Here is a 22,072-nt window from a genome sequence, read left to right as displayed (position 1 = left end):
CCGCTGCCCCCCTTGTTAGATTCCTTATGGGGTGTAGTTTCCAGAATGGGGTCACTTGTGGGGGGTTTCTACTGTCCTGGCCGCACAGAGGCTTTGTAATTGCATCATGGCATCCTCTAATGGGAATGGCGGCCATACCTACTTAGCTGGGGAAAAAGGACCATTCTAATTTATTTGGGGGTATTAGGCCAATTATTAGTTTATAAGGTTGGAAATGACAGGTGTCCATCAAACTCAATCTGTGTTGATCCAGAGGAAGGCAAAAAACCCTCATAAGGCAGACGACAGTAGCCTCATCACAGGGGAAAAATTCCTTCCCGACTCCATAATGGCAATCAGAATAATCCCTGGATCAACGTGACCCCTGAAATAGGAATAAGGGACAGAATTTAGATAATGTAGAACTCCAATGACGTGTAGTACGCCTTGGAGCGATCCAGTATGCAGAGGCCGGGGGGATCAGGACAGGTGTCACACTGGAAAATGGTGTCCTTCCTGATCCTCCTGTTACGCCACACTCTGCACTTCTTCTGGGGTCTCCCTTTCTCCAGTGTGGGGGACGTCACCTGGAAAATGTTGTCCTGGTGCGATACGGGGTCCTTCATATCCAGAAGTCCGCTCCATGGCTGCTAAATATTAGGGCTCTATTACTGCTTCTGATATGTTCGGATCGTGCCGCAAGCTACAGTAGCTCGGGCAGCGAGGGACCGGAAGAGGGGGTGCTGGTATAAAAGTTATCCCCGTACAGGTGGTGGTGACCTTTATCCAGCAGTGGGAAGATCAGTTCCCGGACGATCTTTCCACTTGTTCCGAGGATGGGGGGGCATCTGGGGGCATTTGGGGGCTGGATTCAGGTGTACCTTCCTACATACACTCTAAGGGTACGTGCACACTGCGGAATCGCGACAGATAACCCTTCGTGCATTCCACAGTTGGCACCCGCCGGCGGAGTGATGCAGGCACACATCTCCACACGTGTCATAGACTCCATTCTATGCACGGGCGGATTCCGCTCTCCGTCCAACGTATTCATTCTTTGGATGGACCACGGAATCCGCCCGTGCATAGAATGGAGTCTATGAAACGGGTAGAGACATGCGCCCGCATCAATCCGCCGGCGGGTGCCAGCTGCGGAATGCACGAAGGGTTATCTGTCGCGATTCCGCAGTGTGCACGTACCCTAAATCTGTAAGAGTACCCTGAGGTACGCTCACAGAGTTTGGAGAATTTCACACCATACCGCCATCTCTTATTGGGACGGTACTGGCAGAAAAGACGTGTCTGGGGGGCAGCGTACGCTACGCTACCCCCAGACACGTCACAGGATGATGAGGATGATGAGGATGAATGGAGGAAAGAAGGATCCCCCCATTCATCCTCACTGGCTGTTTCGGTGTCGGAGACAATAACATATCCCTCTGACGCCGAAAACACCCTGGGGGCCATCTTTATACGGGGATTGGTATATGGGGTATGTAGTGGTGTAGTCTCAAACTTTATTCAATGTAGTGTGGTGTAATGTAGTGTTTTTTACGTGTTTTTTTTACAGTAAGTATAAAAAAAAAACCTACGCCAACAAAGGAGTTGCTGATAAATGCCGCACTTATGTGCGGCACTTATCAGCAGACCGTGGCAGTAGAATATAGAAAAAAAACACCCTACGCCAAAAAGGAGGAGTTGCTGATTAGCAGCGCACTTTCGTGCGATGCTGATCGACACTCAGCGGCGATAGGGTGCGGAAAATAGAAAAAAAAAAAAACTTGCAAAAAAAACAAAACTTTTTCTACATTCTGAACATCCCTGTAGCTGCTGATAAGTGTATTACACATATCAGCCGCTAGAGGGCAGCAGAGCGCAAAATCCGGAAAATGACGAGGCTGGAGCCGAAAATGGCCGAAAGAAGACGACAGGGACCGCCGGAAAGACCCGAAGACCGAACGGAATGACGGAGGACGCCGCGAACCCGGAAGACGCCGATCAGGACCCCGGGACAGGTGAGTAATGTACAAATATCTGCTCTGGACCCCTCCGCTACCTAGCTGAGGGGTCCAGGGCAGGTATTTATTATTTTGTGGGACTCTGATCGCCGTGCCACCATTACTTTTTACAGTAATGGCGGTCGGTGCCGTCCTCGGACAGCACCGACCGCCATTTTTTTCCGGGTCATCGACTCACCGATGACCCGGAAAGGTTCCGATCGCCGCTATTGGCTGATCTAAATTGATCAGCCTATAGCGGCGATCGTAAGCACAGGGGGTGTTAACCACCCCCCGTGCCGAGAAGCTATGATGGCCTGCTATGATTTATAGCAGGCCATCTTCCCCGATCGCTGTGTGCGAACACGCAGCGATCGGGGAAACATCGGGCGTAAATTTACGCCCTGATGCGCCAAGTACCAGGGCGCGAGGGCGTAAGTTTACGCCCGATGTCGTTAAGGGGTTAATTTTTTTTTCTTACGTAATATAGTTCTTTAAAAAAAAAGTTTCAAGTTTAGAAAAAAGTTTTAGCACCTACTGCTGCTTGTAGAATGTATATTGCACGTGGTACGTGAAAGCTATCGAAAACCATGCAATATAGAAGCTGAGCAGGACCATGGGCCGGCGAGGTATCTGGTAATCCTATATCTCGAGGGTACATTCGCGGAGTTCCCAGGCATGTAATCTGATAATTTATTTAATTCGCCATTCTCATATGAAGATTAATCTGACGCCTCTTTAGGTAAACAGCAGAGTCAGACAATGCAGTGCGGTTTTACCATCTGGATATAGTACAGGGCTCTGTTTATTATGCAAGATCACAGGATTTCTCCACCTTACTCATTCATGCTGCTAACAAAAGTGGCAACTATCGCTATAGATTGACCTTTGCCAAGAATAATTAGCCGGGCCTAATTGCACAGATCACTCTGGGTGACATTAGACAGCGTCTTAAGACACAGATGACATCGGTCAGAAGCCTCATTACGTGACTCACTGGCCGCACCACTGGAACCCTCAGTAGGTGGATTACACAACACATCATAAAATGACAGCATATTTGCCCAGGGTTTAGTGTGAGATTTGGCAAGTGCTTGCGCTTACAACCAGGGGAGATTAAAAAGTATAAGAAGCCAAATTACATGACTATGAGCGGTCAGTGCAGAGAAACACTGAGCCAAAGCCATGGTACAACAATCAGTATAAAAAAAAAATTGTTATGCTGTTAGTTCACACTAGCAATGTATAGAAGTATTGGGAATTTCTATGAGTTAATAAAATAAATAAAAGTAAAACAAATATAATAATCATAATAATAATATAAACTAATATAATATAAAAGTGTGTTATTAGACGACAAAGGAGCGTGTCCTAATAGAAAATGGGTGTGGTTTATAAATGCACCATTTGTTTCCCCCATGTCTCAACAGGTGGTTTTGCTCCCTGACTGAGAGTGGGTGCATACACATTCAGGCCAGGGGTGTAGCTAATATCTCATGGGCCCTGGTGCAAGAGGTCAATTTGGGCCCCCCCAGCAATATCATGCCACTTCAAGAGCCACTCCCAATCACAACGTGCTTATCATGGCAGCCAGAAGCCTAGTAAAGGCTTCCAGACCTGCCACGATTTTGCGAAAACTGGTTCTGCAGGGCTGCTGCGACTGAATCTATGCTGTGGACAGCGCCACAACTAAAATTACTGGATAGTTGCTATGCTGAGTTACTGCAGCTCAACTCCTGATGCAATGTATGCTGCAGTAACTCAGCATAGCCACTACATAGGAAAGGAAATTATTTGCTTTTTGCCCCTTCACAGTGCAGACTCTCCTGCGGCAGCCCTGCAGAACAGCTGATCAGTGGGTTTTTTGCACCCTGATCACATATTGATATCCTATCCTGAGGACCGGGCATCAAAATGTAGAATTGGAACTACTATAGGTGGTGAATGGGGATATTTGGCCTGAGTGTCCCCAATACACTGGCTGGTTGATATGGCTGCCTGCCTTCTGTCTGCTCCCCGCTGGGCTGGCTTGTGGCTCCCAGTCTCAGTCTGTCCCTATTCCTCTCTGGTAAGCTGTAGGTTTAAAGGAGAAGTCCAGCAACTTAATAATAAACAGTCATTACTTACCTTTCCCTGTGCCCGCAAAGCACCACATAACAGTCCCTGGGACCCTGGCCGGGAGACATTTTCCCCCTAGCTATATTCACTGTACATATACCATCATACCTGGGGCATCTATCCTCACTGTACATATACCATCATACCTGGGGCATCTATCCTCACTGTACATATACCATCATACCGGGGGGCATCTATCCTCACTGTACATATACCATCATACCTGGGGCATCTATCCTCACTGTACATATACCATCATACCTGGGGCATCTATCCTCACTGTACATATACCATCATACCGGGGGGCATCTATCCTCACTGTACATATACCATCATACCGGGGGGCATCTATCCTCACTGTACATATACCATCATACCGGGGGGGATCTATCCTCACTGTACATATACCATCATACCGGGGGGGGATCTATCCTCACTGTACATATACCATCATACCGGGGGCATCTATCCTCACTGTACATATACCATCATACCGGGGGCATCTATCCTCACTGTACATATACCATCATACCGGGGGCATCTATCCTCACTGTACATATACCATCATACCGGGGGCATCTATCCTCACTGTACATATACTATCATACCGGGGGGGGACGGGACAGATATATGTGGCACAGTGTGGGAACAAGCATGAGGCAGGATGGATACATTTATCATGAGTTGTAAAGAGATCACAGATATACATTACATTCAAAGGCAGATGAATGCACACCCCTGTTACACCTACATGACACATGTACACTAGGACATACACAGTATGGCTGCACACCCACCACCCTGCTGAGGGGCTCTGGGATCCATCTTTAAGAGGGCAGTGAGGGGCTCTGGGATCCATCTTTAGGAGGGCAGTGAGGGGCTCTGGGATCCATCTTTAGGAGGGCAGTGAGGGGGGCTCTGGGATCCATCTTTAGGAGGGCAGTGAGGGGCTCTGGGATCCATCTTTAGGAGGGCAGTGAGGGGGGCTGGGATCCATCTTTAGGAGGGCAGTGAGGGGGGCTCTGGGATCCATCTTTAGGAGGGCAGTGAGGGGGGCTCAGGGATCCATCTTTAGGAGGGCAGTGAGGGGGGCTCAGGGATCCATCTTTAGGAGGGCAGTGAGGGGCTCTGGGATCCATCTTTAGGAGGGCAGTGAGGGGCTCTGGGATCCATCTTTAGGGGGGCAGTGAGGGGCTCTGGGATCCATCTTTAGGAGGGCAGTGAGGGGCTCTGGGATCCATCTTTAGGAGGGCAGTGAGGGGGGGGGGCTGGGATCCATCTTTAGGAGGGCAGTGAGGGGCTCTGGGATCCATCTTTAGGAGGGCAGTGAGGGGCTCTGGGATCCATCTTTAGGAGGGCAGTGAGGGGCTCTGGGATCCATCTTTAGGAGGGCAGTGAGGGGGGGGGGCTGGGATCCATCTTTAGGAGGGCAGTGAGGGGCTCTGGGATCCATCTTTAGGAGGGCAGTGAGGGGGGGGGGCTGGGATCCATCTTTAGGAGGGCAGTGAGGGGGGGCTGGGATCCATCTTTAGGAGGGCAGTGAGGGGGGGCTGGGATCCATCTTTAGGAGGGCAGTGAGGGGGGGCTGGGGGTCTCTGAACACAGGACAGGACTATGGAGCCAGAACTGCTCTGATCCTGCATCCACACAGACTGATCCTCCCCCATCCTATCTTCCCTGACTCGACTTCTGCAGCCACACAGACTATACAACAGAGCAGCCACATAAGAGAGGAGGGGGGGGGGGGGGAGGGTAACCTCCGACATGACTGATCTCAGGAGAACAGGACAGAACAGTCATTACAGCTGCCTGTTCCTCCAGCTCCATCTCACACACAGATCAGTGACACAGTACACTTACCTGCTGTCACTGCTGACTCTCTGGCTTCTGAGGAAATGCTCAGCCCTGCGCCCCCTGCAGGCCGGGAGGAGCCATGGACGGCAAAGCTCTTGCTTCCCCTTCTGTGCTGCACACACAACCTCCTACTGCCGTCACTGTACGGCCTGAGGGAGGGGCCACAGCATCCTGGGAGAGGGGAGATCATTACACACAGTGGGCAGGAGCAGTGAAGTGGTGAGTGAGAGGGGAGGGTGGTTGCCTGCCGGGGCCCCCCCAGGCACCGGGCCCGGTCGCCATGGCGACTTCTGCACCAATGGTAGCTACGCCACTGATTCAGGCTATGTTCACACTGCGTATATTTTTGCGGCCGGACATATACGCGGTAAACTCCGGAGGGGGATTTACACTACTTGCGGCCGGCTACGTACGGAGCGCGAACTTACGCCCGAAGTCTACTTACGCTTCCCGAGTGCCCTACGTAGCGATCTGACAGCGGTCTTTTACTTGGAAATCTTCGCCTAGCCCCGGTCACCCCACAGAACCTTTTGGATCGGCACAAAAAGATAGGAAAATGAAGAAATCACCACTACGTACGGGACCGCATGTTACGCTACGGGCGTAAGTTACGGCATTTTCGTCCTCAAACAATGGTCTGGTTCATTTTTCACGGCGCCGCGTGCGATCCTGGCGTAAGTGTGAACTGTGCCGCCGTATATCGTATACTCTCCATTGAAAGCAAACTACGTAAGTCTCCAGCCGCTTATTCACGGAACGCGCTACGTCTGGAGACTTACGTAGTGTGAACATAGCCTCATACAGGAAAGACTGTCAGCCACGAAGTAGGAACGCCCACTGGACTCCTAAGCCCAGGATGAGCGGAGGTTTTAAGTGTCACTGTTGTGTGTTTTTTTTTTTTTCTTTTTGCAGAAATCAATAGTACAGGCAATTTTAAGAAACTTTGTAATTGCATTTATTAGGCAAATATGCCATTATCTGCATTCAAAAAGACTTTCCCCGGGTCCCTCCCCCTCTCATTCACTGCTCATTATAAAGAAATCTTGACTCTTTTACATCAGTCGACCCCTATGTAATCTATGGAGAGGGGAGAGGGGGAGGAGGGAGATTTGTTGTCAGCAGAGAGCAGAGAACAAAGGATTACACAGTGGGAGCTGTGTGAAAGCAGGTATTCAGAGGTCAGAGAGGTCAGTGCTGACTTCAGAGGAGAGAGCCCCATGATGTAGCTGTAAATTAACTCTTTGTTGTCCTGTTTTAGTGCCTCGTCTCCCTCCACCCCTCCTCTCCCCATAGACAACCATGAAGACAGGGGGGAGATAAAATTGCATTTTCCGCTAATAAACCCAATTACAACGTTTCTTAAAATCGCCTGTACTATTGATTTCTGTATAAAAAAAAATTAAACGACAGTGACACTTTAAATCAATAGATAAAGTTATACTGAAAAATTAAAGAGGTTGTCCAGAAAACCACTATACAGAGAAGAGAGCCAACTGCTTTTGGCACTGCTGTCAGTGTAGTGCTGGTACGCCGATGTGTCTGTAAGCTTTGAGGAACAGTATTGTGTATTAGATTGCAAGCTCTCAGGAACAGGGCATATATAGTATATTAGATTGTAAGCTCTTAGAAGCAGGGCCTACACTCACCGGCCACTTTATTAGGTACACCTGTCCAACTGCACGTTACCACTTAATTTCTAATCAGCCAATCACATGGCGGCAACTCACTGCATTTAGGCATGTAGACATGGTCAAGACAATCTCCTGCAGTTCAAACCGAGCATCAGTATGGGGAAGAAAGGTGATTTGAGTGCCTTTGAACGTGGCATGGTTGTTGGTACCAGAAGGGCTGGTCTGAGTATTTCAGAAACTGCTGATCTACTGGGATTTTCACGCACAACCATCTCTAGGGTTTACAGAGAATGGTCCGAAAAAGAAAAAACATCCAGTGAGCGGCAGTTCTGTGGGCGGAAATGCCTTGTTGATGCCAGAGGTCAGAGGAGAATGGGCAGACTGGTTCGAGCTGATAGAAAGGCAACAGTGACTCAAATAGCCAACCGTTACAACCAAGGTAGGCAGAAGAGCATCTCTGAACGCACAGTACGTCCAACTTTGAGGCAGATGGGCTACAGCAGCAGAAGACCACACCGGGTGCCACTCCTTTCAGCTAAGAACAGGAAACTGAGGCTACAATTTGCACAAGCTCATCGAAATTGGACAGTAGAAGATTGGAAAAACGTTGCCTGGTCTGATGAGTCTCGATTTCTGCTACGACATTCGGATGGTAGGGTCAGAATTTGGCGTCAACAACATGAAAGCATGGATCCATCCTGTCTTATATCAACGGTTCAGGCTGGTGGTGGTGGTGTCATGGTGTGGGGAATATTTTCTTGGCACTCTTTGGGCCCCTTGGTACTAATTGAGCATCGTTGCAACGCCACAGCCTACCTGAGTATTGTTGCTGACCATGTCCATCCCTTTATGACCACAATGTACCCAACATCTGATGGCTACTTTCAGCATTTTCATGTCATAAAGCTAGAATCATCTCAGACTGGTTTCTTGAACATGACAATGAGTTCACTGTACTCAAATGGCCTCCACAGTCACCAGATCTCAATCCAATAGAGCATCTTTGGGATGTGGTGGAACGGGAGATTCGCATCATGGATCTGCAGCCGACAAATCTGCGGCAACTGTGTGATGCCATCATGTCAATATGGACCAAAATCTCTGAGGAATGCTTCCAGCACCTTGTTGTATCTATGCCACGAAGAATTGAGGCAGTTCTGAAGGCAAAAGGGGGTCCAACCCGTTACTAGCATGGTGTACCTAATAAAGTGGCCAGTGAGTGTATATGAGTATATGAGATTGTAAGTTCTTAGAAGCAGGGCCTATATATTATATTAGATTGTAAGCTCTTAGGAACAGGGTGTATATAGTATATTAGATTGTAAGTTCTTAGAAGCAGGGCCTATATAGTATATTAGATTGTAAGCTCTTAGGAGCAGGGCATTTATTGTATATTAGCCTATAAGCTCTCCAGCACAGGCTATAAATTATACATTAGATTGTAAGCTCTTAGAAGCAGGATGTATATGTAATAGTAATAATGTCTCCTTACAGGATAGGTTCTCCTGAGCCTATAATTCCCTACATATATAAAGCAATATACAGCAGGCTAGTTGTGAGCCAGGGATATATCCATTTGTTACTTTTGGGGTCAGGAAGGATTTTTTTTTCCTCCGGAGGTATAACTCTTTTTTGTTTGCTCTCCTCTGGATCTTAAGATCTGGTGTCTCTCAAATCAGGATACTGCTGGACAGGTCCGAATGACGGGCACAAATTCTGTGGTTTCCACTGGCCGGACCTGAGAGTCACTTGATGAATTATTTATTACAGAGCAGGTAATATGTCATTACAGTATTGCTTATTGCTATTCAAACTGAAAAATAAAAGCAAAGAATAAAAAAAGAGTTTAACCCCTTAGGGTATGTTCACACTGACTAAAACAGACAGAATTCCATGGTGGAGCCCCCGCCGCAGAATCCTACCTGCCTCAGTGTGTCAAAGGGATGCCTCGCGCGCCGCCGCTCTACGCACAACGAATTGACATGTGAAGCATGAGCATACCCTTACTGAGCAATGATGTTTATTTTCATCAGGGGGCTGTTAAGGGGGTAAGGAGAGGGCTCGGAACGCTAGCCCACTCCATACCCAGCGACTTGCAGATCATTTCAGCTTGGGGCTGCCGCTAATAGCCAGCATGGGGCAATTGAAGTTATGGCTATTTAACCATTTAAATACTGCTGTTAAAACTATCAGTGACATTTAAATGGTCTTAAAGAAAGTTGTTGGTGATGCAGTGGCATAAGAAGGTCTGTTGTCTGGGTATCCCAAGGCCTCTGCCCCCAGACTAGAAGCTGTTGCTGGATCAGAAACAGTAATAACTTCTGTTCCATGTTCCATTATAATAAGAGATGAGCAAATTTACAGTAGTAATGAAGCAAATCACTCTGTTAGCTTGGAAACCCGCTCTTCAGCCTGCTGCCTTTTAACTCTGTTAAACGGTTGCTCCATGCTGCTCCTCCCTGGATGCCTGGAAAAGCTGCATCCAGTTCTGGGGAACTTCTCAGTTTCCCAGGACTGGAACCAGCTTTTCCCGGCACCTGGAGCAGAGCGGCAAAGCGTGGCACGGAGTTCTAAAGGGGCCAGCTGATAAGCAATTTGCTTTGTTATTACTGTAAATTCAGTAGGGTTCAATCTCTGTGATGGAGAGACCTCAACATTGTATGTGTCCTCACTAGTGTTGAGCGAGCATGCTTGGTCGTGCATGGTGCGTGGTCTTGCATTGGGGTGCTTGATTGAGCTATATGTACCTTGTACTGCTCGCTATACAAAAAGTTTATTGAAAGGACCAACAAGATTTAGGGCAGTGGAGCTGCACAATGCATATCCCCAGCCATGAACCCATGGGGGGGCTCAAATTATACTCGATGCTCTAGTCTTTTAGTGTCTATCTTCACTATCAGAGGATTCAGCAGTGTCCTGACTGCCTGACCGGCAATAGTGAAGATAGAAGCCTTAAAAAAAATTAAGCGGTAAGAATAAAAGTATAATCCCCACCCTACCAACAGAACACAATCAGGACCCCAGGGGTTAACCTAATCCTGTGGGGGCCAGATTGTCACTTTGTGAGATTTTAAAGCTTAATGTTCGATTCCCCTATTATTTCTAATGGGGCTTGTTGAGCATTGTAAAAGCAACAAGCTCTCGAGCATTTAAGTGTTCACTCATCTCTAGTCCTCATCTCTACATCCACACACTGCCTAAAGGAGGACTGAAGACTGGACCAAGAAGAGAATTAAAGCCAATGTACCACCGGTACATCACTTTTCTGATATTAACATGGATAGAGCGGCGTCAGCACAGGCATGTTGGTGCTGCTGTCCTTTTTTTGAACCGCAGCCCGATGGTGCCGACGGTGCCGTTCTATTCCCGGGCACCAGTTGGAGCTGAAGCACTGGAGGCGGGCCGGCCCGCCCCCATAGGGAAGAAACCCCTGGCCTCTATGATGTTGCTTCATTACAATCAATGGAGCAGCGCCATAGAGGGGCAGGGGTTTCCTCCGATTTGCTTTAAGAACTACCTAACCAGCCTATCTTTCAGAAGACTAGACAATGTCCCTAAACAAACCACAAAGGTTCCTTTCACGCTATATTTGCCAGGTCTATCGTGTGGTACAGTAAATATTATCAGCAATCCTCCCACGTACGCCTCCAACAGACGCCACTGTTGCCTAATCTTGAAGATTTATTATGAAGTTTATCTTTGTGCTATTGATTTATGGATTTAAGGGGTTGATAATTGGAGGTTTACTTTGAGTCAATGTTTTATAGTTTTTGTTTTTTCAATCCATTTTGCTTCTTTCTTCCATCCTATCTTTGTTTATCAACCGACAATTTGTGAAATCCTTGGAAACTGATCTATCAGACTTCTATAGTGTGACTTCTGCCGAACACTTCAGAGGCTGATGAATAGAAAAGCAAAACAAACTCCGGGATCTGAACCACATTGCACCTAGCAGTCTCCTCTCACAGCAGTTACACAATGGAACGTTCCAACAATTCTTTTCAAGCATAGGTCACATCATAAAACTTTAAGCCATTCAAGTTAATTAAAAACTATGTAACATCAACCAAAATGTAAGAAACTTGGGCACCAGACAGGACCCAACCGAAAATAACAATGGGAACAACTCTGGGGGGGTCATTATATACGAGCTGTAAAAATAACTCCGCTCTTCCAAACTTATCTTTTTTAGGAAAGAAAAGCAGAATTTATTAAGTGCTTATCCAACCTCAATTTTTTTTTACAAACAGCTAATAATCATATAAAAGAATAAAAGTAGTAGTACTCACTTTCCTAATTCCCTTGTTAAGAACTCACCTGCCATGGCTCCTGCGGCGTCATCTTCAGTCCCGGCTCCGTCGGTCGGCGCTAGGACTCAGCGCCGACGCGGCCGCCCTAGCCGAGTGACGTCATGGAGACCCGACGGCGTCCCTGGTAACCTGGCGGCTCCGAGTCACTCACGGCGGCCGCCCAGACTCTGCAGCTGAACGGCATTATGCTCGGGCTGAGGGGCGGATCGCTTCCCCACCCGGTCCGCAGCATGCCAGCTGCTGTGTCTTTGGGATCAGGAGGTCGGACCAATGGTGTGCTGGTCCGGCCTCCTGACCCAGTATAAAGTATTCTCACTAACCAGCTCACGTCGCTGGCTATTAGTTGTTTCTGATCCCAGCTCCCCAGTCCCCTGTATTCTGCCATACCCTTTCTCTATTGTCTTGCCTGGAATCTGACCTTTGCCTGTCCCCTGACTTCCCGTGTCTTTCTGATTTGGTACTTCGCTGCTCGTTCGGTTTCTGACTTGGCTAGTTGACTCCCCGCATTGTGTTTGTCTGTCTGTCTGCGTTTTATGTTTTGCACGTATACAGCATAGGGATTGTCTTCGTGGTTGTCCGCGACCGCTTAGGGTCGTCCGAGGCAAGTAGGCAGGTGTCAGTGGGTGGGATCAGATTCAGGGCCCACTGTCCCGTGTCTTGTCTTCACCTGCCAATCTTGACATCCCTGCTGCCCCCCTGCCAATGCTTCCCCACTGATCTCTGCTTGCTAGGCTCCAGTGATCTCCCTTATAGTCACAGAAAGTAAAGTTAACATGATTATAATTTTATTTTTTTTAGGATTCAGGATGTTAGCTCCTCTCATTCTTATTACATGGTATTTGCTTTTTTAATATATTTAATATTTGCATAATTTGTGGAATTGCACTTGGCCCAGTGCTATATATATATATATGGTCACTGGGTTTAGTTTACATTTTTAAAGCATAAAAAGGAAATTTTTATACGTTTTTGTATTTTTACAAACCTCTTACAAATCTTATCACACATGATGAGGCTATGTTCACACAAAGTATCTTTTACTTTGCAACAACGGCTGTGATTAATGCAAAATGATTGAAATCCCGGATGGAATGTATACACATGGTATACACTCCGGCCGGGATTTCAACCAGCCGCATGGAAAACTCACATGTCAGTTTTGTGCAGCCCCTATTCATTGAATAACAGCTGCACAGACATGTCAGTTCACACAATGGAGAGGGTGGCTCCGGCCGTACTCTGCATTGTGTGCTATGGTAAATTGGGATGCGGGCACACACGGATGCACCCAAATCCCAATTTAGCACTAATGAAGTTCTCCCAGCCGCATAAATAATGCATAATATCACATCAGTGAGCCGTGAAAAACAATCTGTGATTGCGTCCGTTGTTACCTCCATGTTCGTTTTTTCACTGAAGTGCCTAATATCACCCCAGTATGTATTCTACTATGTGTAGGCATCCCATCCTGCCCCCCCACACACACTGCCCCAAGTATGTATTCCACATAGATTAAGGCTGGGTTCACACTATGTATATTTGAGGCTGTATTTGTGAGGCTGTATAGCAACCAAAACCAGGAGTGGATTGAAAACACAGAAAGGCTATGTTCACATAATGTTGTAATTGAGTGGATGGCCGTCATTTAATGGCAAATTTTTGCTGTTATTTTAAAACAACGGCTGTTATATTGAAATAATGGCAGTTATTTACCGTTATATGACGGCCATCCACTCAATTTCAACATTGTGTGAACAGAGCCTTTCTGTGTTTTCAATCCACTCCTGGTTTTGGTTGCTATGAGGACCTGACTTGAGGACCAAATACTGCCTGAAGTATACAGTGTGTGAACCCAGCCTAAAAATAAATAGAGCAACGTCACTCACCCAGTCTTCTCTTTTGTCTTTATTGAAGTATCAAAAACACATATTGTTTGTGCCCATCAGCACACAGGTGAGGGAGGACAAAAACAAGTGCAAAAGAGAAGACGGGGTGAGTGCCGCTGCTCTATTTATTCTTTATCTGCTGAAGAATTGTGCTGGACTCTATCTCTTGACTTGCTTAGCAGCACCGTGTGTCTCTATATTGGAGCTCCTTCTTCCATATGGATGTATTCCACATAGCATTGCTGAACATGTCACACTGCAGCGTATCTAGAGCAGATGTAGCAGAGCTGCATGTGTCACACTCTGCAGCGCATCCCCACAGCCAAACCCAGCCATGACTATGCTGCCCGCTTGCTTTGAATGTAATCACTTCCAGCAGCCATGCACAAATGGAAACACCTTTTCTATTCTTTAAAGACAAGCAGAGATGTCGGTGCAAAAAATACTGTGTGCAATGTTTAAGCCGTCTGCAACTTTTTGGGGATGTGCACAATTTTTGATAAATTCATCAAGCACAAGGAGAAATAAGAATGGCTAAAGCTAGATAGAAAAATCACAGCTGTTAGACTCAACCATGAATTCCCCCCCTTAGTGTCCTCGTAACTGGAATGAGATTTATAAAGGAAAACCTTCTTTAGTTTGATTTCTATGTACATCATGTTTCTTAGAAACAGCAAGTTTTCCTGTAAGTGTTTTTGTTGGGAGACAACGGGGCAATGACACCACCCATAATGTGCAGCCAACAACATCTCTACACTGGGAGAAGTGTGACCCAGCTTTATGCCTTCTTAAGACGTTACTTATTTAATTAGCTATTATTCTGGGATAATTCCAGTTAAAATGTAGATTAACATTCTGTGGTGACCCACTGAGTGGTGGTTGTGTCGTGATGACGGTGCTTGTCCAGCACACAGGTGTGATGTTGGTACCTGCTTTGTTGGTGTGGCTGGCTGTACTCCTCAAATGGTTGGTAACCTGCGGGGTTGTAGTGGGTCCCTTGGGCTCTTGTCATGGTAGAAATGAGTGGCAGTCCCAATGATGTAAAAATAGAACAGCTTTTGTGCAGTCTTTCCGCAGTACAATACACTTTTGCAGAATAGATAAATCTTGGATACAGACTTTTAATACTGAAACTCGTGCTTAAGGAGGTGCTGGGAGAAATAGAGTAGAAAAGAGGTAGTTGTAGCGGTGCTTGGAGAGTTGAGCAGAGGAGAAGAGCTTGTCCAAGAAGTCCCAAGCCAGAGTAGCTGTGTACTCTGCCGGAACTTGAAGATATATACTTTATAGTGAGAAGTTTACTTGTAGTTGTGTTTACGCTGTGTCTGATCACCTTGTGCCCTATAGTGTTGAGTTACCTATCCGGTCAGGGTACTACAAGCCACAGCCGTGGTTATCTGGGCTTAGCTAAGTGTCCAGGGTTGTCCCAGTTACCTGCATTGCAAAATAGGATACGTAGACCTTCTTTACAGTAGCTTTGTCCTATCCAGGCTAGTTCCTTTTGTGTTCAGGATACTGCCCCTGCACTTTTTAGACGTGTTCTCGGTGTGGGTTAGGGTGTTCCTGGACTCCTCGCTTAGCACTGCAAACTGAATGTAGTGGTTAAAGAACTGGTTGTCTCTAGCTGCATCTGTACACACCTGAGTGTCTAGATTAGACTAACCTTTGTCCCTGTCAGGGGTCCTGGCATTAGCCAGGCCCTGGCTTATTTACAGCAGGAACAGTAGGTTTTGAGTCTTTTCTCTCTAAGAATCTGGTTACGACTGACTGTGCATTTCCTCCACCAGTGTCTCCTCCTACAGGGGCCTGGAGTCAACTTCCCTGTGAGTGGTGGGGATGAGTGTGTGCATATGAAAGAAGAGAAAGGATTGGTTAGAAGTAGAGAGCACCTCCTTTTGGTCAATAGTAACACATGGTACACATAAAACATTAACCCGTTACCTTCCTTCAGCTGTGCAATGCATACAAATATATCATATATCATAACAAGGCAACGATCAGGCAAGCAGCGAGCAATCGTCCATTTGTTGGCTGATTGTTGTCTTTCAACAAGTTTAAAAATTATCGTCCACGCATCACTCTTTGTAGTGGGTGATGCACTGATGACGGCTGATTAAAAGGGTACTTGGCATCAGTGTATAGTAAATAATAAAGATGTTTATATAAAGACCTCTCCAGCCTCCACCCGATGTCCTCCTGACACGTCTCTGTGTCTCCCACAACTGACAGATTTACTAATCAAACCATCATTTTTTGATGGATTTTTAATTCTAAAAACCAGCCACCTCTAGAATGGCGAGATGCTCAGGTTTTAGTTTTTTCCTGTGAAAAACCTTCCATATTTACATAGGGTGTGCGTCACATTCATGAATTTGGCATGAAAAAAAGAGACACAATGGCTTAAAAATGATGAATTGTTAGTAAATGAGGCCCAGAATGTCCAAGACCCCACACATCCACCTTGTCATGCTTCTAAGTTATGGGATGCCTCCTTACACCAGCTTTTGGTTGTGTTGTACAATCATAAGACTAGACCAAAATCCCTTTTTATTTATTTATATGTTACTGTATGTTATTTTATGCCACAAGACATTTTATATTACATGTTAAAATATTTCACTGTCTACTCTTACTCTGATATACATATTGTTCAAGGTTTAGGACCCAGTTGATTTTATTTTGTAAGGGTATTTACATATTATATTCATCACAAGTGTGTTTGTTTAGACAAAGAAGTCCCTATAAATCTCATTTACATGTAATTGGTCAAAGAGCTGACAACTACTGAACTCAGGATGTTATAGGATCTTTGGGGGAATACAGAACACGCTCATACCGGTAATCATGAGTATCCATGGCTGTCCCACAGTGACAAATTTTGAGTTCTAGGCACCAAATATTTAAAGGAGAAGTCCAGCCATTTTTTAAATCTGGCAGCCAGCAGGGGCAGGGGGGAATATTATCAGGAGTATGACCTTACCTCTCCCCATGCCCGCAATGGGCGACAGGACCGGCCTCAGGACCCTCGCCAGGCTCCGGGATCTCCGAAACTGCACACATCATGACACGGCTGATGGACTGCGGCTTCAGTCACTGATAGGCTGAGCGGCCAGTCCATTAGCCGAGACAGGCTTGTCATCACAAGGGAAAATGCCTTCCTGCGGGGGTCCTGAGGCCAGTCCCACCACTGCGGACACAGGGAGAGGTAGGTTCATACTCCTGATCAAATTCCCCCCTGCCGGCTGACATATTATAAATGGCCAGACTTCTTCTTTAACCAAATTTACAACCATTTGTGGACTATTCCAATGCTATGTTATGCAGCAAGTACAGAAATGGCTCCTCACCTTGTGTTTGTTATAATACTGGCTGGCCCCCACTCCTCCTTGTTCTTCCCCAGTCCATAGCACCAGACGAATTGTTCTTTTTGGTTGAAGACCTGAGAAACAGAAGAAATACTGGATTTATAAACCAATCTTTGTAACAATTATTGATATTATTAATATGTAGTGTACATAGCGGCATTATTTATAGGAACACATCGTAGATACATTATTTGTCTGATCAGTTTAGTTGGCACTGCACGGTTGGTACTGGTACTTTTACATCATGTTGTACTATTATTTGCAAACTATGTTACACTTGTTGGCTCTCCGGATATTTCTGTCCTTATAAAATATAAATCCTTATAGCTCTGCTTTGTGTTATTCCTCCTAGAAAATTATTAATAAATAGACAACAGAGTGTTTCCAGTTGGAGTAAAGAATCAAGGCACTCACCAAAATCGTGTTATGCTTATTTATTCAGTGTAGTAAATCACAGATAAGTTACAAGCATGCGTTTCGGCCAACTGACCTTTATCAACTCTACAGCTGATTGAAGCCAGTGGGCCAAATGCATCCTTGTAACCTGTAATCTCTGATTTACCACACTGAAGAAATAAGCAGCAATTGATTTTGGTGAGTGCCGGGAGTCTTTACTACATTTTCCTGGATTTGCCTGGAGTACTACCGACCCACAGTGTTCTGTCTTTTTACTCTAACACATTCCAGTTAGGATTGTGTCCCGACACCCTCTGACTATCCAATCACAGCTGCCAGCGCCAGACTATGTAGAAGAAGAATGATAACACGTAGGGACAACCTTCAGACATAAATCACATACCATTTGTTAGAGATGATAATGTTCTGTTTATATGTACCAGCGCCATATTAGTTTCTACAGCATTTACTAGCACTAACGGCTAAGCACTAAGATTTTTTTGAGCCAAAGCCAGCAATGGACTATAAACAGAGAACAGGTAACAAAGGAAAGACTGAGATTTCTTTTCAAATTCATTCCCGGCTTTGGCTTAAAAAATCTCAGATAATCTGATGGTGTAATAGGGCTTTTAGACTCCGGAAGAAGCCATGGAAACTGTGAAACACGTAGGGTGTTTTATAAACTGTGAAACACGTGGGGTGTTCTATCCGTGGAATAGAGACAACGATCAGCCGATGATTGTGTCATCGGCTGATCGTTTATTTAGGTTAAAACCTAAAATCACCGGGCACCCACCGTGCATTGCTGCGTGAAATAGCGATGCGTGGCGGGTAACCGACGATTTCAAAAGCACCATACATTACCTAAGCATGTTGCAGGTCTTCTCCTGTTCTCCTTCTTCCTCCTGGTCCCGCGAGCAGCAGCAGCTTCGGTGCCTTAGCTGAAAGACTGCTCAGCCAATCACTGGCCAGATTGGCTGAGTGGTCTGTCAACTCAGACAGGCCGCACCGAAGCTGCTGCTGCGTACGAGACTGGGAGGAAGAAGGAGCGCAGGAGAAGACCTGCAGCATGTTTAAGTAAAGTATGGTGTTTAAGGTGTTTAAACAAGGGCTGCAAGGACATCGGTTACAATGTCCCTGCAGCTCTCGCTAAACAATTATCCGGCCGTGTAAAAGGCCCAGTAAACGAGAGCAGATCTAGCAGATGAGTGCTCGTTTACATTATTGATCGGGCCCCCATCGGCCCGTGGAATAGGACCCTTGGCTCTCGGTGTAGTGGTGCCCTCCTGAGTATCGGATTCCTGACCAGTAATGTGACAGATAGAGCTATGATCTGTGAGCACTAGGAGTAAGATCCCCAGTAAAATGATCTAGTGATGTGACTATAACCGGGTACGAGTGAAATGATTCCAGTTGCAGTTACTTCTCTGTACAGCAAACACTGGGCTGATATACAATATGTAATAATGAGATCCTCATGTGTCTCTACGGTGGAGGGAATTATGCTTGTGAAGGAGAAACGTCTGCCCTCTGCCCCTTCGCAACAGTATGCAAAGAATGACATATAATAGCAAGACTCTCAACATTTTTTAACAAGGCCATTTCATGTTTGATGTTTTGGAGTCGCCACTGGAGCTTTATATCAGGGCGACAGGTCGCTTTTCATTAACGCATTGCCAAGGAAATAGCCGGAGACTTTATCTCCTATCTACAAAGCAACACGTTGGGTTTTCGTTCCCATACTGGTCATTCATTTACGGCAGAAGACGCTGGAGATGACCAAAGGGCAAGAATAAAGAAGTCTTGGAGGAAGCATTGTAAATGTTCTGCTATAAATAATAACACATCTACTTGTATTGTGTAGTGAGCTATTCCTACTGAAATAACATCGGGAATCACAATATAATGGAAATGCTTCTTCAGCTCTTCAGAACTCCGACTATGGGTATATAATAGACGGCATTGTTCCTAAGACGCTCTCTACATTTTTCCACTAATGACTGATGAAAGGTATTCCTTTGCTTCAAGCCCAGACTGGAAATAAAGACATACCTGGAGATTGCCATAAGAAGATATACTCTATACTGTCCCCTGCATAAGTATGTGGAAACAGGCCGGGGTGTGCGTGTATTGTCTTGTATGCAGAATAAAATGAGCAGCAGGTTTGTAATAGTGTTATATTGTCTTTAGCCCGAGTCCTGTGGACAATATGTGGATTTACAAGCACACAAGGACAGGCTGTTTATATACACTAAGGATTCAGAGCACAATGCGGTATTGTCTATTAATATGGCAAGGAAACGGTGCGGTTGTAGGGATAAGTCTAATGAACCACAGAATAGAGTTTACACCTTTACTGGACAAGGCAAGTACTGTAAATGTAAGGCTAGATTATCTGTCTACTTATAATTGTCCTTAACCCTTTAAGAACCTTGGACATTTCATGTTTTCTCCCGAACTCCAAAACATACAGATAGGAGAATTTCAATTTTGAGGCCTAATGGGGAAAGGGACTGCTTTTATGACAAGATATGTGCAGTGCTATGGAATAAGTCGGTGCTATATAAATAAAAGAATTTTTACGTTTTACTACATTAAAAAGATAAATATAAAAAATCTTAAAAAAAAAAAAAGAATTTGAATTTCTATTTCTATTTTCTGACCCCTATGATTTAAAGGGGTTGTCTGGGGGAGCAAAAGACATTGGACAGGCAAGCCTAAGGGGGTATTCACTTGTTTGCAAATTTGCGATGTTACAGATGGGGAAGGAATGTAATGGATTCGTTCCCCACCCGGCATGATCAGTGCCATGGTGATTCAAAGTGTTTCCCCGCTGCCAGCATGATACTGACACATCATGCCGGACAGGAAACTAATTCATGACATTCCTTCCCCGTTCATAACGTCCACAAATTTGCAGACCTGTGAATGCCCCCTATGTCCTGATCATTGCATGTGATGATTAGGACTTAGATGTGCCCCTTCACATTTTGGAAAGGATACATTTCCACAGTGATACTAAATATGTTTATGTAGTTTTTTTTTTACTCTTTTACACACACACTCTCTCTCTCTCTCTATATATATATATATATATATATATATATATTTTTTTTTTTTTTTTAAATACACTTTTGTAGTCACCCTAGGGGCCTTGTGCGAGCAATCATCTGATTTGCCATAGCGATCAATGCAGTGCACATGTACTGCATTGATCCATTAGCTAAGCACTCCATCAGTACAGCAATTGAGCCTAGCAGGGGCTAGGATTGGCTTGCATTGCAGTGAGCTGACTCAGATAACCACCAATGACATGATGTAAGACCATATAAATGCTACTGTCAACCCAAGACCTCACCACACACTCTCATAGGCCCATGACAAAAATAAGCATAATGTATGTATCACTTTATGGACACAACAGAGAAGATTATAAATACTGTACACCCTAACAATCCATGGAATCCATGGACTAATTGGTGGGCTATACCATATATATATTTTTTTTATAGACAGGTGCGATTGCAATAAGATTCACACTGCACTTTTCACACAGCACTTTTGCTGTCCGTTTAACAGAACCGTTTAATGGGGGGGGGATGTGTGTTTGCATCCGTTTTGATCCGTTATTTCATTTACCGCATAAGGCGACTGGGCGTAAGGCGATTGGTCCCTATGACAAGTCATCTCAGCAGGAACTGCCTGCTTGTCCTATCACTGGCTGAGGTGGGACGCAATACTGTGGCCAATGATTGGCTGAGTGGGCACTTGCTGCTCTGAGAACATATCACAAGAACCAGGGGGCATCAGTGACAAGTGGGGCCTGAGAGGTGTTAGAATGGTAGCTGCGGGGGTAGAATAGGATGAGGTTTTTTATTTTATTTAAAGGCATTAGAAAAAGCACAGCTACTTCCTTGAAAAAAACAGCGACCACCCCTGTCCTCAGGTTGTGTGTGGTATTACAGTTCAGCTTAGATTCATTTCTATGGAACCTACATGCAAAACCCACATCCAAACCGAGGACAAGAGTGATGCTTTTTCTGAAAGACAGCGGCCCCGTTTTTCTTGAAAGTGCCCCTCAGCTATATGTAAAAAAAACAAAAAAATTAAAAAAAAACATGTACCAAGACAACTTCTTTGAGATGTCAATGATCCCTCAACATTTCTATTCCAATATGTGAACCAACCCAAAAAAACAACATGTGATGGTTGATTTATCCCGTTCCCTATATTATTGCTAACAGGCCAAAATAATCCTAACTGCCCCCATGATGAGTTATGTGTTGTGTGGAGGTGAGAACTCTGCACCAAATAAACTTCTCCGGCATGTCCCAAAAATGTCACGTTAATGTGATATTTACTTTTCCAGCCTCATGAAGAGGTGAGGTTGATGTATGTAATAATTCAGACACACAAGGCTAAGCAGTGGTCAGAAGATCCGGCCTGGTGGTGTACGGTAAATCATTAGAATGAGCTCTTTATTCTATGGACTGCTGAAATACAGGTGTGTATTCAGTGTGTTCTGCATAACAGGAAATG

At 45.4% G+C, this 22,072-nt stretch overlaps 1 protein-coding gene across 1 annotated transcript in view; it reads right to left on the bottom strand.

The window, feature by feature from the left end:
* CPQ (carboxypeptidase Q) overlaps positions 1-22,072 on the bottom strand; it is a 358,322-nt gene that overhangs the window by 50,536 nt on the left and 285,714 nt on the right. The window contains exon 6 of the mRNA XM_069957319.1: positions 17,120-17,211. Within this exon, the coding sequence (XP_069813420.1) occupies positions 17,120-17,211 (92 nt within the window). The remainder of the gene's footprint in view (positions 1-17,119; positions 17,212-22,072) is intronic.

Source organism: Dendropsophus ebraccatus, chromosome 2, assembly GCF_027789765.1.
Source record: "Dendropsophus ebraccatus isolate aDenEbr1 chromosome 2, aDenEbr1.pat, whole genome shotgun sequence".
In the NCBI taxonomy this organism is placed as follows: Eukaryota; Metazoa; Chordata; class Amphibia; order Anura; family Hylidae; genus Dendropsophus; species Dendropsophus ebraccatus.
The sequence above is the reverse complement of the archived record's forward strand: the minus strand, read 5'-3'. Positions and strand labels throughout refer to the sequence as shown.